The 12,811-nt window shown below is 45.0% G+C and overlaps 1 protein-coding gene across 21 annotated transcripts in view; it reads right to left on the bottom strand.

Moving 5' to 3' along the window:
- Positions 1 to 12,811, bottom strand: part of TENM2 (teneurin transmembrane protein 2) — a 1,331,021-nt gene that overhangs the window by 126,160 nt on the left and 1,192,050 nt on the right. For 17 of the 21 annotated variants that reach the window (XM_084761228.1, XM_084761214.1, XM_084761230.1 and 14 more), the window contains 3 exons: positions 12,594 to 12,788; positions 6,864 to 7,064; positions 4,918 to 5,130 (listed from right to left, as the gene is read on the bottom strand). In XM_084761228.1, coding sequence (XP_084617354.1) covers positions 4,918 to 5,130; positions 6,864 to 7,064; positions 12,594 to 12,788 — 609 coding nt within the window. The remainder of the gene's footprint in view (positions 1 to 4,917; positions 5,131 to 6,863; positions 7,065 to 12,593; positions 12,789 to 12,811) is intronic. The other 4 variants (XM_084761232.1, XM_084761233.1, XM_084761221.1 and 1 more) reach the window with 2 other exon arrangements.

Below are 12,811 nucleotides of genomic sequence, written 5' to 3'. Positions count from 1 at the left end.
GGATGTGGTGGTGCTGAGGGTGGCTCTGTAGAGCCCACTATAGTCACAGAAGCACAGATGTCAAAGGATAATAGCTACATACAAGTGTGTGTGTGTGTGTGTGTGTGTGTGTGTGTATGTAGAGGGGTGATGGCTATATCAGTTTCCCTAAGTTGGACGGAGGATGGAATGAGATGCAGTCACAGCTGCCTTTGTGTGAGCTTGGCTAATTTTAACAGTTGCTTTCCTCCACTTGTGTTCCCTGTTGTTCTGAGACGTTCTCCCTCCTGGACTGTGACCCTGTCTCCTTCTGATGACAATCACTTAATCAGCACATCTCATTGTCGCCTGGATGGTTTTACCTTGGGTAAAGATTCATTATCCTTATTAACATCTCAAGAAACCTTTTCTCTCCCCAACCAATTAAAGAAGAAAAATAGAAGGGGCCCAGTGCAATAGATGGAAAGAAAACTCCTCTGACATGTGGCACCTGCTAGGTCACTCAGCCCCATGTGGCCCTAAGAATCAAGTTGTCAACGATTCTGAAACATGATCAGAGGTCAGGGCCACAGAGGGAAAACACACAGGTTGGAATAACTTCTGCCCATGCTGTTCACTGGCCGGATCCTGAGCAGCTTACCAGGTCTGGAATGTATCGCTGTTGGTAGACTAAGTCCCTAGATGGTCATTTTGTGTTACTTGGCAAGGATGGAGATCTACATCCCGCAGAGGATCACAACTGTGCACTATCCACAGATAACTGCCCTCATTTCCCTGGCAATAAGAATGCTGGTGTCTTCTTGTATTTTCTCAACTATTCTGCCAGTCAAACACACTAACACCCAATTCACCTTTTTATTATATAAGGAATGCTTATCTGGGTTTACTATAGTTCAAGTCATTTGACCTAATAAAAATTCTATAGTTCTACCAAGCCTTGGTGTGATAGCCATTGGATGGCTCTCTTATGTTAAATTCTTCATATTAATAAGGGGTGGTGGCAGGTGATAGGCAGGTGGCAGTTTATAGAACAGAAATCCATTTTAAAATCACATTTAAGGAATAAGCCTCTTCTAACCAGACAATATGCCTTCTGATTTATTCATAGGAATAAACTGCACCTTACCCAAATAATGCTAATATATTCCAAAGATATACATGAACTGTGGTGATTTACATTCAAAGTCTATTCTTATCTATGCAGTTCTATAGATTTTAGTCAGACCTTATATTTAACTTGTTAGGAGTGAACCTAAGACTCATTGTTGGGCAGATAATTTAGCTTTTACAGTTAAACACTGACACATTACACCTTCTATGCAGATCTGTAGCAGTAAAAATAAATAATTTAGTTACAACTTTTGGAATTGCACTTGATCAAATATGGAGGGACTCTTAGGCTTCTACTTGAATGACTTTTGGAAGTCTGAACTTTCAGCATCTCTTTCTTTTCTATCTTATTGCCTCCTCAGTACAATAAATGCAACCTATAAGGGCTGGTGTGAATTGTTTGGTTGACTATTTGCAAGGACTCCCCTGAAACCATCTTTCTATGACCATCTGAAAACAGGCTGCCGGCAACCTGAGCGCCTAACACCAGCCACCCACCATCCTGCCTTACCCCATTGTTTACTGACCAGTGCCATTTCATTCTTATTTATTTTCTCTCTTCCAAACATAGCATTTGAGGATCTGCATGGAAAGGACCTAAGATCTTCTCTTTCCTCTGACTGTCACTCTCCCCAAGGAGGAGGGCTGATTCTGGGCTTGTAAATTGTGGCATTTACTTTAAATGAAATGACAGGGATGTCTGTTCAAACTAAAAGACTTAAGACTCCATGAGGCAAGCTCCAGGGGCCACTAGCTGGAAAGCTTGAGAAGCAATTGTGCATGCACGATTCTCTCCCCAGCTCTCAAGTAGTGACCCTCACCAACTAAGGGACATTTGTCATTTTTTTTTTTGAAAAAAACACAGAGAAGAAAAACAAGGAAGAAACAGCACAAGTCCTATTCACAAAGTTGGGGAGCCCTGATTCCTCCCAAGAAAAAAAGCTTTGGTCATCACAACCTTAACCATTGTCATTGAAGAGACTCTAACATCACTGGCCATCCTAATTCTGAACCAGGGACTTTCTGGCACCAGCACCTCTCCATTCTTTCCACGGCATATACAGTGACATTTCACTGACATCTCTTAAGGGCTCATGGATGTCAGATCCCAGAGATGTGAGACTTAGGCTGAATGTCTCAAGGAGCAGAAGCACCCTTTGCTGGGTCATTGTACACAGGGGCCTGCTTGACTGAAGTGCCCAAGCTCTCCTGATGGCCACAACCTCACCGTCCTCTACTGAGATCAAAGCTGTCATTGGTCCATTCCTTGCTTAAAAGCCCCAGAGACATCTTGGCTTGTGTTTTTGGTCTTCCCTCCCATCTACTCTGTGGCTCCTCTCCCTTTTTCTTTGGTCTTGAGATCTGTCAAGCCACAGTTGGTGCCTCCTCTTCATGGGGCCACCCACCTGCCTTCTTATCTCTCTCTTCATCTGGACTTTAGGCAATTTTCTCATTTGGATGTCAGTCACCCTTTTTCTTTAAAGGGCCCACATAACAATTGGTTGTGTGGGGGCTTTTACCCTCTATTGTGATTGCTCAGGACTGAGGAGTAGCTAGCAACTGACAAGATGCCAAAGAAGTGGCATAGATTCCCTCTCCCAGTGCTCTGTGTATGGACGCTGGAATTTGAATTTCATAGAATTGTCAAATGTCCAGAAACTTTTTTTTTATTATTTCTATCAAGGCTTAAAAACTGTCAGAAAAAGTTCTTTGCTAGCAAGCCATAGAAAAACCTAGCAGCAGGCCAGGGCTACTCCTTTGGCTACAGTTGGCCAACACTTGCCCTAGGCCTATCTGTACTTCCCTTTTGTGAACTATTGCTAGACCCAAAAATAGGTTGTAGCATTAGTGAGAGCTACCAGGTTTCCCTCTGGAGACACTAGTCCTGCCTTTCCTTCTCAGACAGGGAAAGGGCGAGCCATAGTTCAAGTCTATGAATTGAGAGGTGGTGGGAAAATCTATTGGATTATCTGCTTTAGGGGTGTTGATTGGCAAGAACTTCTGAAGTGGGGCAATAGGAGCAATAGAGGTATGGGGCTGGGGAGAAATTTTTATTGAAACCACACCAAACATGCAGAGACACATAAAAAAAAAAAGCCCTGGAAGAGTAAGAGCCACCGTAAGGACTGTCCTGGTCTTGGGCTGTGCACATCCCTCCCCTGAGAGTCTAGTGAATTGTCCCTCTGCAGGGACCTGAAATGAGAGCAGCTGCAGGGGATGCAGGGCCTGGAGCATCATTGAGATTGCAATAACAAGTCACTGCCAACAGGCTGTCCCGGCAGGGTCCCCGTGCGCGCTAGTCATCGCCCTGATTGGCGTGCTGCCCCTCCGATGGCCAATCAGAATGGAGGGAGATGGGATGCAGTCGGTCCACATCATCTCTGCTTAACTGCCCGAATGAACAGCATGGGAAACTGAGTCTGACCTCATCAGTCAGCCCTGCGCAAGACCCTCTCCTCGTCTCTCATGCTAGATGGCCAAGCTACAGTTTGGGGTTGGGGGCTAGGACAGTGGACAGGCCCCCAAACTTATGGCTAGATACAAAGGTAGCTTGAAGCGGGAAAGTGGGTGCTTGGCTAGAAGCTCTCCTGAAGGGAGACAGGTTATCAAGCCTGCTTGGAAGAGTCCCATGACAGACTTATATAAGCAACAAGAACAAAAACTGGAAGGAAAAAAAGATGGTCCGGTGGATTGCCTTGTAATCATACCTATCTGAGAGAAAAAGTATTGGCTTCTAATCCCCCATCAAAGAGACAGACACATTTAGAGAATCCTGTGCTTGCTTTGAGCAAAAGCAATGGAAAAATAAACACAAAATGACAAAAACAAAACAAAACAAAACTGATCAAAAAAACCCAATCCAAACAAACAAACACTGTCCCCCAATCCCCAAAACCCAGACTGAAGAAACTTCAAAACCATTATTTATTATTTTTGAGGGCATATGATTTGTTTGGGGGCCATGGTTTATAGTCTAGGTTGACCTCAAACTAAGATTCTCCTATTTCAGGTTCTTAAATGCTGGGATTATAGAGTGTGCCTCTAGCCTGGTCCTTAAAATGATCACTTCTTATCAAAGAACAGATCTTTTAAAAAAATTGGTGGGTGGGGGTAGAGACAGGATCTCTCTGTGTATCCCTGGCTGTCCTGGAACTCACTGTGTAGACCAGGCCTCAGAAATCCACCTACTTCTGCCTCCTGAGTTCTGGGATTAAAGGCATGCACCACTTTGTCTGGTTTACAAATATTCTTGATCAAGACATTCATATATGAGTAGTAGCTGAGTGGAGAATGAATGGGGACCAGAGCTATGCGTGATGCTGCGGAAGCTCAGCATCTACTGGGCTGAGTGAGCAAGAAGGTGCTTAGGAGTATGGCAGCTGTGCCTGGCTGTCCAGAGAACCTGGATGGCTTATATACGCCAAACATACTCCACAACAGGTTCACAGTGTTCCCAGCACCAAGGATCCAGGGATCCTGGGGGAGGGAGGGAGAGAGAGAAGGGGGGAGGGAATAAGGGCACAGTGACATCAGGGTGCTTGGCAGCTGCAGGCACTGACAGTTTCCCATGCGTGTGCATTGCTCCCTCCCCAAGGTTAGTGTTGTCATCTGATTGGCTTTCTTTCCACCCCCAAAACACAATCCTGCAAAGAAGGGAAAGGCTTTTTTTTAAATGTTGGAACCTCGCTTTCCCCTTTCCCTGACCCCATGGAGATTTGGAGAGCCAGCGGGATGTTGGAGGGCACATGTGTCCCTGAGGGAACAGCCAGTTGCAATGCGCGACCGTCACTATCGATCTACGATTTATGAAAATAAAGCAATATGTGCCTGTTTCGGTGCCTGCCGTTTGCCTACCAATGGTGCAGTGTTCACCATTCCAGCCCTCTCGGCATTCACATTTGCCATCTTTACAGGTCCCGTGCTCAATGCAGCGGGGGTGGCACACGCGCTGGTCACAAGCCGCGCCTGTCCAGCCCTCTTCACAGCGGCAGGCTCCCCCGATGCAGACGCCGTGAGTGCCACAGTCTACTGAGCACACTTCTGGAAGAAAAACAATGATTACAGCTCAACACCACAGCGGGGAGTGAAGTCCTTCATGGAAGCCAGACCACACACGTGGCTCCAGAGCTGGTCCCACGGCCCAGCAGCCATAGCGTCTTTGTAGGCTTGCCTCTCCGCTGGTTGGGTAGTAATTTTGCTACTTAAATTTTTTTCTTCTTCTTCTATAGTAGTGGTCCTCAACCTGTGGCTCCTAGGCCAGCAGCATCACCATCACCTGGGAACTTGTTAGAAATGTAAAGAAATGCAAATTCTTGTTGCCCAGGCTGGAGCAATTAGATGTGCTGTAGGGAGCCGGGCTCACTGATTCATTTTTAACAAATCTGCTTGGTGGTTTGGGTATTCACTGGAGTGTGACAAGCAGCTCTTCTAGAGATGCTGAGACCATCTGAGAGGAGGTCAGGCAGTGGCTCCCGTTTGGCCAACCTGACTAGGACGTATACCTCATGCAAAAGAGCTAGCTGGTGGAATCTGACTTCCTGTTCAGCTGGGGTTCTTCCTCACTGAGAGCCTGAAGCCTGCTGGGGTCCTTGCTGTTCTGTCCTCACAGTGCCTGTAGACCCACATGTTCCCCAGATCAGCACTCTATGGCAAAGATAACCACTGTAAATGATGCTGCACTTGCACAGCCTCTTTCTCAAAGGAGCTCAAAGTCTTATGTGGGGGGATAGTGGAGAGGAGACAGACAGACAGATATATTCACTCTGGCGTTCCAAACCTATCACGCGAGGACAAGCACGTGCCAGGCATTCATCCTTACAACAGCCCACTGAGGGAGGCATGGCTCGTCATGCCAGGGGAGGGGGAACTACACGGGGGTGGGGTGGGGTGGGCAGTGACTTGCTCAAAGTCACACCGTGTCTGCAAGTACAATTAGTTGGGACTTGGGGCCAGGGCGCTGCATCTCCCGCCCCACCCCCACCCCCCTGCAGAACTTTGCCAGGACCACCAGCAGATGAAGCCAGAGGTGAGTGGGCTGACTCCTTTCCTTTCCTTTTTGGAATGAAAGACTCATTACTTCCCTCATTGTAGGCAAAGCTTCGCATCTCTTCCCTTTCTGATTGCCATGGCAATCTGACAGCTGTCTCAGCACCCCCAAGGAAGGGGGCGACACAGTGATGGCTTGCTTGCATAGGCACTCGTCAGTGAACAGAACCTTTCTTGGGAAGGTTGGGACCGGCTTGAACTGTTGAACTATTCCATTTTTTTTTAAAGGTCACTTGGGAAGTAAGACACATACTCTTAATTTTAGGAAAATAAAGTATACAGCATAACTTCATTATTTTCCTGTCACTGGAGAACTGCAGAGCTCTATAACATGTTCACACGACACCCCGAGGGAGCCTCTTTTCTGTTTTATAGGACATTCTATTCTGTTTGTCTGGGACTGAATTGTTCTGTTTTGTTTTCTGCTACCTTAAGGGAGTGTACATAAGAAAAACCTATAACGCAAGCAGAAGTATCCCCCCTGGGCCCGTCATCCATTTGTGGTGATGGAACCAAAGAGGGACAGAAACCAACACAATCATTTGATTTTTCTTTTCATTCTCAAAGACCACAAACTCCAGGAGACAAGAATGGGAAAGGCACCATAGGTCTGAGCACAGTCCCTTTTGTCCCAAGCTGAGTGTAAAGATGAGATCTCTATCCACCCAGAATGGGATGAAACACAAGCTTCAAGTGTGGGAAACTGAGGAGAGGAACTCTTGGCTTACCAACGGAGCAGTCGGGACCCATCCAATTCGGGTCGCAGCTGCAGAGGCCGGAGTCGGGGAGGTAAGTGCCATGCCCGCTGCACTGGTCTGGGCACTGGACCCTCGCCAGCTCACAGTTGAGTCCACCCCAGCCAGGGCTGCATAGACACTCTCCGTTCACACAGACACCATGGCTGGAGCAGGTGGGGTCCAAGCAATCCACTGCAACAAGAAGAGAAACACTGGTCACTGATGAAGAAGGGGCCAACAAGGCATGGACTCCTACCCGCATAAGGAAATGGAAGCGCCTAGGTGTCTCATGTGGTCTCTTGGCAGCCATAAAAAGGGGCTTTTTATGTGTTTGAATACCAAGTCTCAAAATGTAAAGAGGACACAAGAGACCCAAAGGGATTCCTCAGGGACAGTTATCAAGAATCAGCTTCATAGGCAGAAAGGTATGCCATCCCATTTCTTGTATGCTGCACTTTCCAACCTTCAATCTTGACTGCTCCACAGCAGGCTCAGGGAATGCATGTGGTGTCTTCTGCATGTATGGCCAAGCCCAATTACCCTCTCTCTAAGAGAGAGCACAGACTCTCATTTTAACCTCACGAGTCCCTGATTTCAAAAAGGGAACGAAAGATTAAAAAGAAAACCCACAGAACTCTTAAATGAGTCACTTTCCTAATTAAGTTTCACTTAGGCTAGGTTTAAAATTAGTTTTTCTCGCTGAGCACACACCTATTGAGGGAGTTAGCGAGGGTGCAGAGTGCAAGAGGTGAGAGTTGGGTGTGTGTGACTGATCAGAGGGTGGCCTTCCCACCGGTGTGGATGGGCCAGTGTTATCAGCTATGACAACGTCCATCCCCAAGACTGCCTATTGGGCAAAGCTCATAGTAGATTCCTTGCATTACGGTCCCTGTGTGTTTCATGGTCTGATTCCTTGGCTGCCCTCAAGATCTGAGTGGCTACACATCAAATGGAACTGAATCAAGTCAAAGCAAGGGCAACCTGCTAGGGGCAGTTATGGAGGATGGAAGGTTTAATATGGGGACATCAAAGCTTAGACATCTATTCAGTTTGCATGCTAGATAGACAGGTCTTTCAACAGGCAGACTAGCTCCCTCAGAGGGTCCTAGGGAAGGTTCCCATGGCATGTGGAGAAGCGAGCTTGGTGTAAAATGGTTTAGGATGGGGAATGGGGCTTTTGCAGAGGGCTCAGTTGTTGCCTTGTGGAGCAGGAAAGGGTGGAACTGTTGAATTCTTATTTGAGAGAGACAAACATTTTCCATCATTTGAAACCAGGCCTGGTGGCCCACACTGAAGTGTCACTTCTGTCATCTCCTGGGGTGAGACACAGTCAGCTTTACATTTTCACTTGTGACTTTTTTGGGACATTCTGGCAATAATTCTATCTCGATGTGTATTTGTGCCACTTTGTGGCTCAACTCCTCAGATGATATTTTTGTCATCTCTCTTTGCCAAGTGTCAAGATGGAAATTTGCAAGACGTTTGGTCCCTTAGTCCTGAGATGGCCACTCTTTGGAGTCCCTCTAGATAGGAACTCATTCCCTACCATTCATGTTTGGTTTCTTTCTTTCTTTCTTTCTTTCTTTCTTTCTTTCTTTCTTTCTTTCTTTCTTTCACACAAAATGATGGTCCTATAAGTTTTAGTATTGACAATACATTGACATGTCTAGGTATGACCTCATTTAAAGGATCTGTGTCATAAACTCTGGTCTTGATGGAGTCAGACTCAAGGACTATGGATTTATTAGAAATCATAGTGTTCCCAAAAGCTCTCTAAAATGATCCCTCTCTTGAGGCAAAAATTATTTCCACTATTAAGAAGAGAATTCCATTTGAATACTTTTTCAGGAATATATAATTTATGGAAGCCAGTTCCAAATTGTTTGAGCCCATGGGGGAAACAGTGACTTTTTCTTCCCCCAGAAAGTGAAGTTCAGTCATTTCTTATTAGTTATAGATGCTCATAATATTACTTAAAATTGTTACAGTCACTTTAGAATGGAACCCGTTACGGTTGGGGGAACTGAACTCTGGGTGATGCGAGCCCTTTGATACCTTCACATTGGTCCAATACAGTAGAGTAGAGCATATCTGCATATGCTTGAAGTGGGGTTTAAACACATAAAGAATGTTTATGAAGGTGTTATGTGCTGTTTAAAGTGTTTTCGCCCTGGCATGGGTGAGGGTGCATGTTGTGTTTACAAAGGAACAAATGACTGACTGCTATAAGCTGAGCCTTTAGCAGAGTATATGGCCAGGACTGATTATGCTCTCTCTCTCTCTTTCTCTCTCTCTATTCTCCTTCCCACTCTCTCAACACAGAGTTTTGCTATGATTTACAGGCCAGTAGAACTCATTATGTATCTTAGGCTAGCCTTAAACTTGCAATCTTTCTGTTTTAGCCTCCCAGATGCTGGTATTTCAGGTGTGTACCACTACATCCACCTGGTGTTATTTCTTGCTTTTGAAAACAAGGATTTTAGCATTGGCAATACATGAACTTACTCATACACCAATCATGTTCATATTCTTCTCCTAAAGGAGACCTTGCACTTTAGTTTTTTTTTTTAAATTTTTTAAATGCTATCTCCATTTCTAAGACAAAATCAAAATACCCACAAAATACGTTGTGTATTATTTCCTAATAATGCTCTCGGCCTATAATTAACAATCTTAAGTGTTTAGTGAAGTACCATCAGACAAGAGACTTTAAAAATGTATCATAGCCTTTTCCTTAAAATGATGAAACAATAAAATATAAGAGATAATGACATTAGATGCACACATATACACACAGACACATAGAGGGGGAGGGGGAGGAGGAAGAAGATAGGAGGGGAGGGAGAGAGGGAGAAGGAAAGACAGAGATGGAGAGGAGGAGGAGGAGAAGGAGGAGAAAGGGGAGGAGAGAGAGAGAGAGAGAGAGAGAGAGAGAGAGAGAGAGAGAGAGAGAGAGAGAGAGAGACAGATTTTTCTGCCGGACGTATTAGCTCCCTTTTCTGTCCTGAATTATGGTAAGAAGAAAGGAGGGAAGTCCACGGAGATTTATTACCCCAGTACTAGAATGTCATCAAAAAGGCCATTTATAGCGTCTAGAAATACGAGCCAACATTTTCTCTGGTCAGTGGTATCAGTAAATATGCCCTCTGTGCTCTGTAATTACAGAGGCTGATGGAATGACCAAATTCACATTTTAAGGGGAATGGTTTTTACTGTGAATTTTAAATTTGGTTCCAATTCTATCAGTCGGTCTTTTGGTCACGTTTTTAAGGTCATTATCTGGCAGGAGAGACCCTGTGGTTTTACGAAGCTTTATAAATAGGAACAGTTAAAAGGAGGACATTGGCCTTGCTCAGTTAAGTACCCTGTCCCTTGAAGCACTAGCTCCTTGAAGCTGAAATCATTAGAACTCATTTGGTCTGGGGTCCTCTGTATATTTGACAAAAAGGGTTATGAATGCCATTTCTATCCCCAAGGATGGAAAAGGAGGTCAAAAGAGTTTTACAAACAATATGTACTTTGAACCCCCGAAGAACCATGAATTACATTTATGAAGTTAAATGTCATTGAAAAATGACTCAACCATGAAACTGACATGAAAACATGGCCAACTTAAACTAACCTGTCAGTTCTGCTCTTGTCTCCGCCCCACTTCCCGAGACATCACCATGCTGTACCTCAAGAAGACGTCTTTTCATTTCCTTGCACAGATTTGTTAATAGTAGAACAGTGTTTATACAGAACCCCCCCCAAAAAACAGAACAAAACAAAAAAAAAGAGGATGGCAACTATTGGTTTCATTGCTATGCCATTTGGGGAAAGCATGCAAATGCTATGACTGTGATGAATATCAGAAATAAAAAAAAAGCTAAATGGAAGGAAGGAAAAGTGCTGACTCAGACTTTCTGTCTCCATTTCCTCTTTTGAAAACAGTGTGTACATCACCTCCCTTCATTCTTTTGGGGGTAACAGAGATCAATAGGGGAGATCACATCTGCCCACAACACTATGTGTGGTTCACTTGCTTCATTGTATGGTTGCTTCGCTCTGAGCATTTGCATAGGACTGCCTGGGGGTGTAAGAAAGTCGGGGGATTCCTTGACATTCTTCTCGTACACCATCTTTCTTGCAGAGAAAAAAATATGCCCCAAGACTGGCAACACCTTGTCCCTGTACTTTGCTACTGACCAGCCCTGGATGTAGAAGGTGGTTTTAACCTTTCCTGTCATATTACTGATCTCTCCCATGTTGTCAGCAAATGCAGCTTTGCCTCCTGTAATCTGTTCATCTTCAGAAACTTTAACCTTTCCAGCAGAGTTATTAAATCAGTGTTTCCTCCACCCTAACTTCCAATTTGGTTATATGATTAAAAAAAAAAAAAAAAAAAGAAAGAAAAGAAAAACACAGGGAGACTTCCTTTCATAATAGAGGGAAAAATGTTTAGCGAATCGAGCAAGGGGAGGTCCAGAAGTCAGACTTTTGGGTGACACTAAGGATATTATTATGGATATATTGAAACATTGTGGAAGAATAATATCATAGAAGCTGATTCTTTTGATGCCACAGTTGTAGACAAAGTGAAATGGGAGATTTTTTTTTACAAGGGAAACCTCCAGGGTGTAGCTAAGGGTAAGGCACTGTCATGGCTCTGGCGAGAGAAGGGAGGACAGCATCAAGTCCTAGGCCCTCCCTGCATAGCTTTGTTCCTCTGATTTGCTGTAGGTGGGGGTCTCAAAATGATTCACATCTCTATAGTCTTCCAAGCCTGCCTGCTCTCTGAGGATAGGAGGCTTTGTTGAAATATTTACAGAGATGTGCGTGGGCCTTAGGTTACCAAAAAGACAGAAACCAAATCATAACATCAAGAAGCCAGCTGTGAGGGTGAGAACGGGGCTTAGGAATCCTAGTTTCTTTTCTCTAGACAGTTCTAGAAAGTCTCAATTAGAGGACTTTAAATGGGGCAGAAGAGAAGAGGGGATTAGATCTGGGGCAGGTGGCCTGGCAAGATGGTGCAGCAGGTAGCGTTGCTTAATGCCAAGGCGGATGACCCAAGTTCAGCCCCCAGCACCTACATGGTCAAATAAAAGAGCCAACTCCTGCAAACTGTGACCACACAGTGGTCATGTGTGTGTGTGTGTGTGTGTGTGTGTGTGTGTGTGTGTGTGTGTGTGTGTGTGTGTGTGTGTGTGTGTGTGTGTGAGAGAGAGAGAGAGAGAGAGAGAGAGAGAGAGGGAGGGAGAGAGACAGAGAGAGAGACAGAGACAGAGACAGAGAGAGAGAGACAGAGAGAGAGAGAGAAAGAGAGAGAGAGAACATATAAATAAATACATACTTTCAGAAAAATCTGAGGGAGGGAGGGAAAGCAAGGAGGAAGAAGAATACAGGAAAGAGAAGACAGACAGACAGACAGACAGAGAGACAGACCAATCAGAAGCAGAGAACAATTGAAAGCGAAAACCCAAGGAGCAGGAGAAAAGTAGCTAATGTCTGTATATAAAGGTAAAGCTAAACCATTCTTTTTCTGAACCATTTTCATAGGTCTTTTCTATTCTACAAATAAAGAAGTTTACCAAAGCCCAGGGGTTTGATGTTTTGGGTGCAAAAAGATCTGAGTGAAGTTTTCTTTGCAACCCAGGGAGTCCAGTGCTGGGTTATCTGGTCAAGATCAAGTCCTGCACAGCTCCCTTGCAGCTGACCTGCTGAGTGACTCTCCCTGCTTACCTTCCTCACAGTGCTCGCCCTTGTAGCCAGCAGCGCACACGCAGTTCCCATCAATGCAGGAGCCATGGCCTCCACAGGAAGGATCAATGCACTGGTTCATAGGCACGTCACACTCGGCACCTTTCCAGCCACTGTAGCACTGGCATGTTCCTTTGGAATACTGTCCATTCCCGCTGCACAGGACAGGGCAGGCAGCTGAAAAAAATCAAAGACAACAC

This window comes from Acomys minous, assembly GCF_964271855.1.
Source record: "Acomys minous genome assembly, chromosome: 16".
Classification (NCBI taxonomy): domain Eukaryota; kingdom Metazoa; phylum Chordata; class Mammalia; order Rodentia; family Muridae; genus Acomys; species Acomys minous.
The sequence above is the reverse complement of the archived record's forward strand: the minus strand, read 5'-3'. Positions and strand labels throughout refer to the sequence as shown.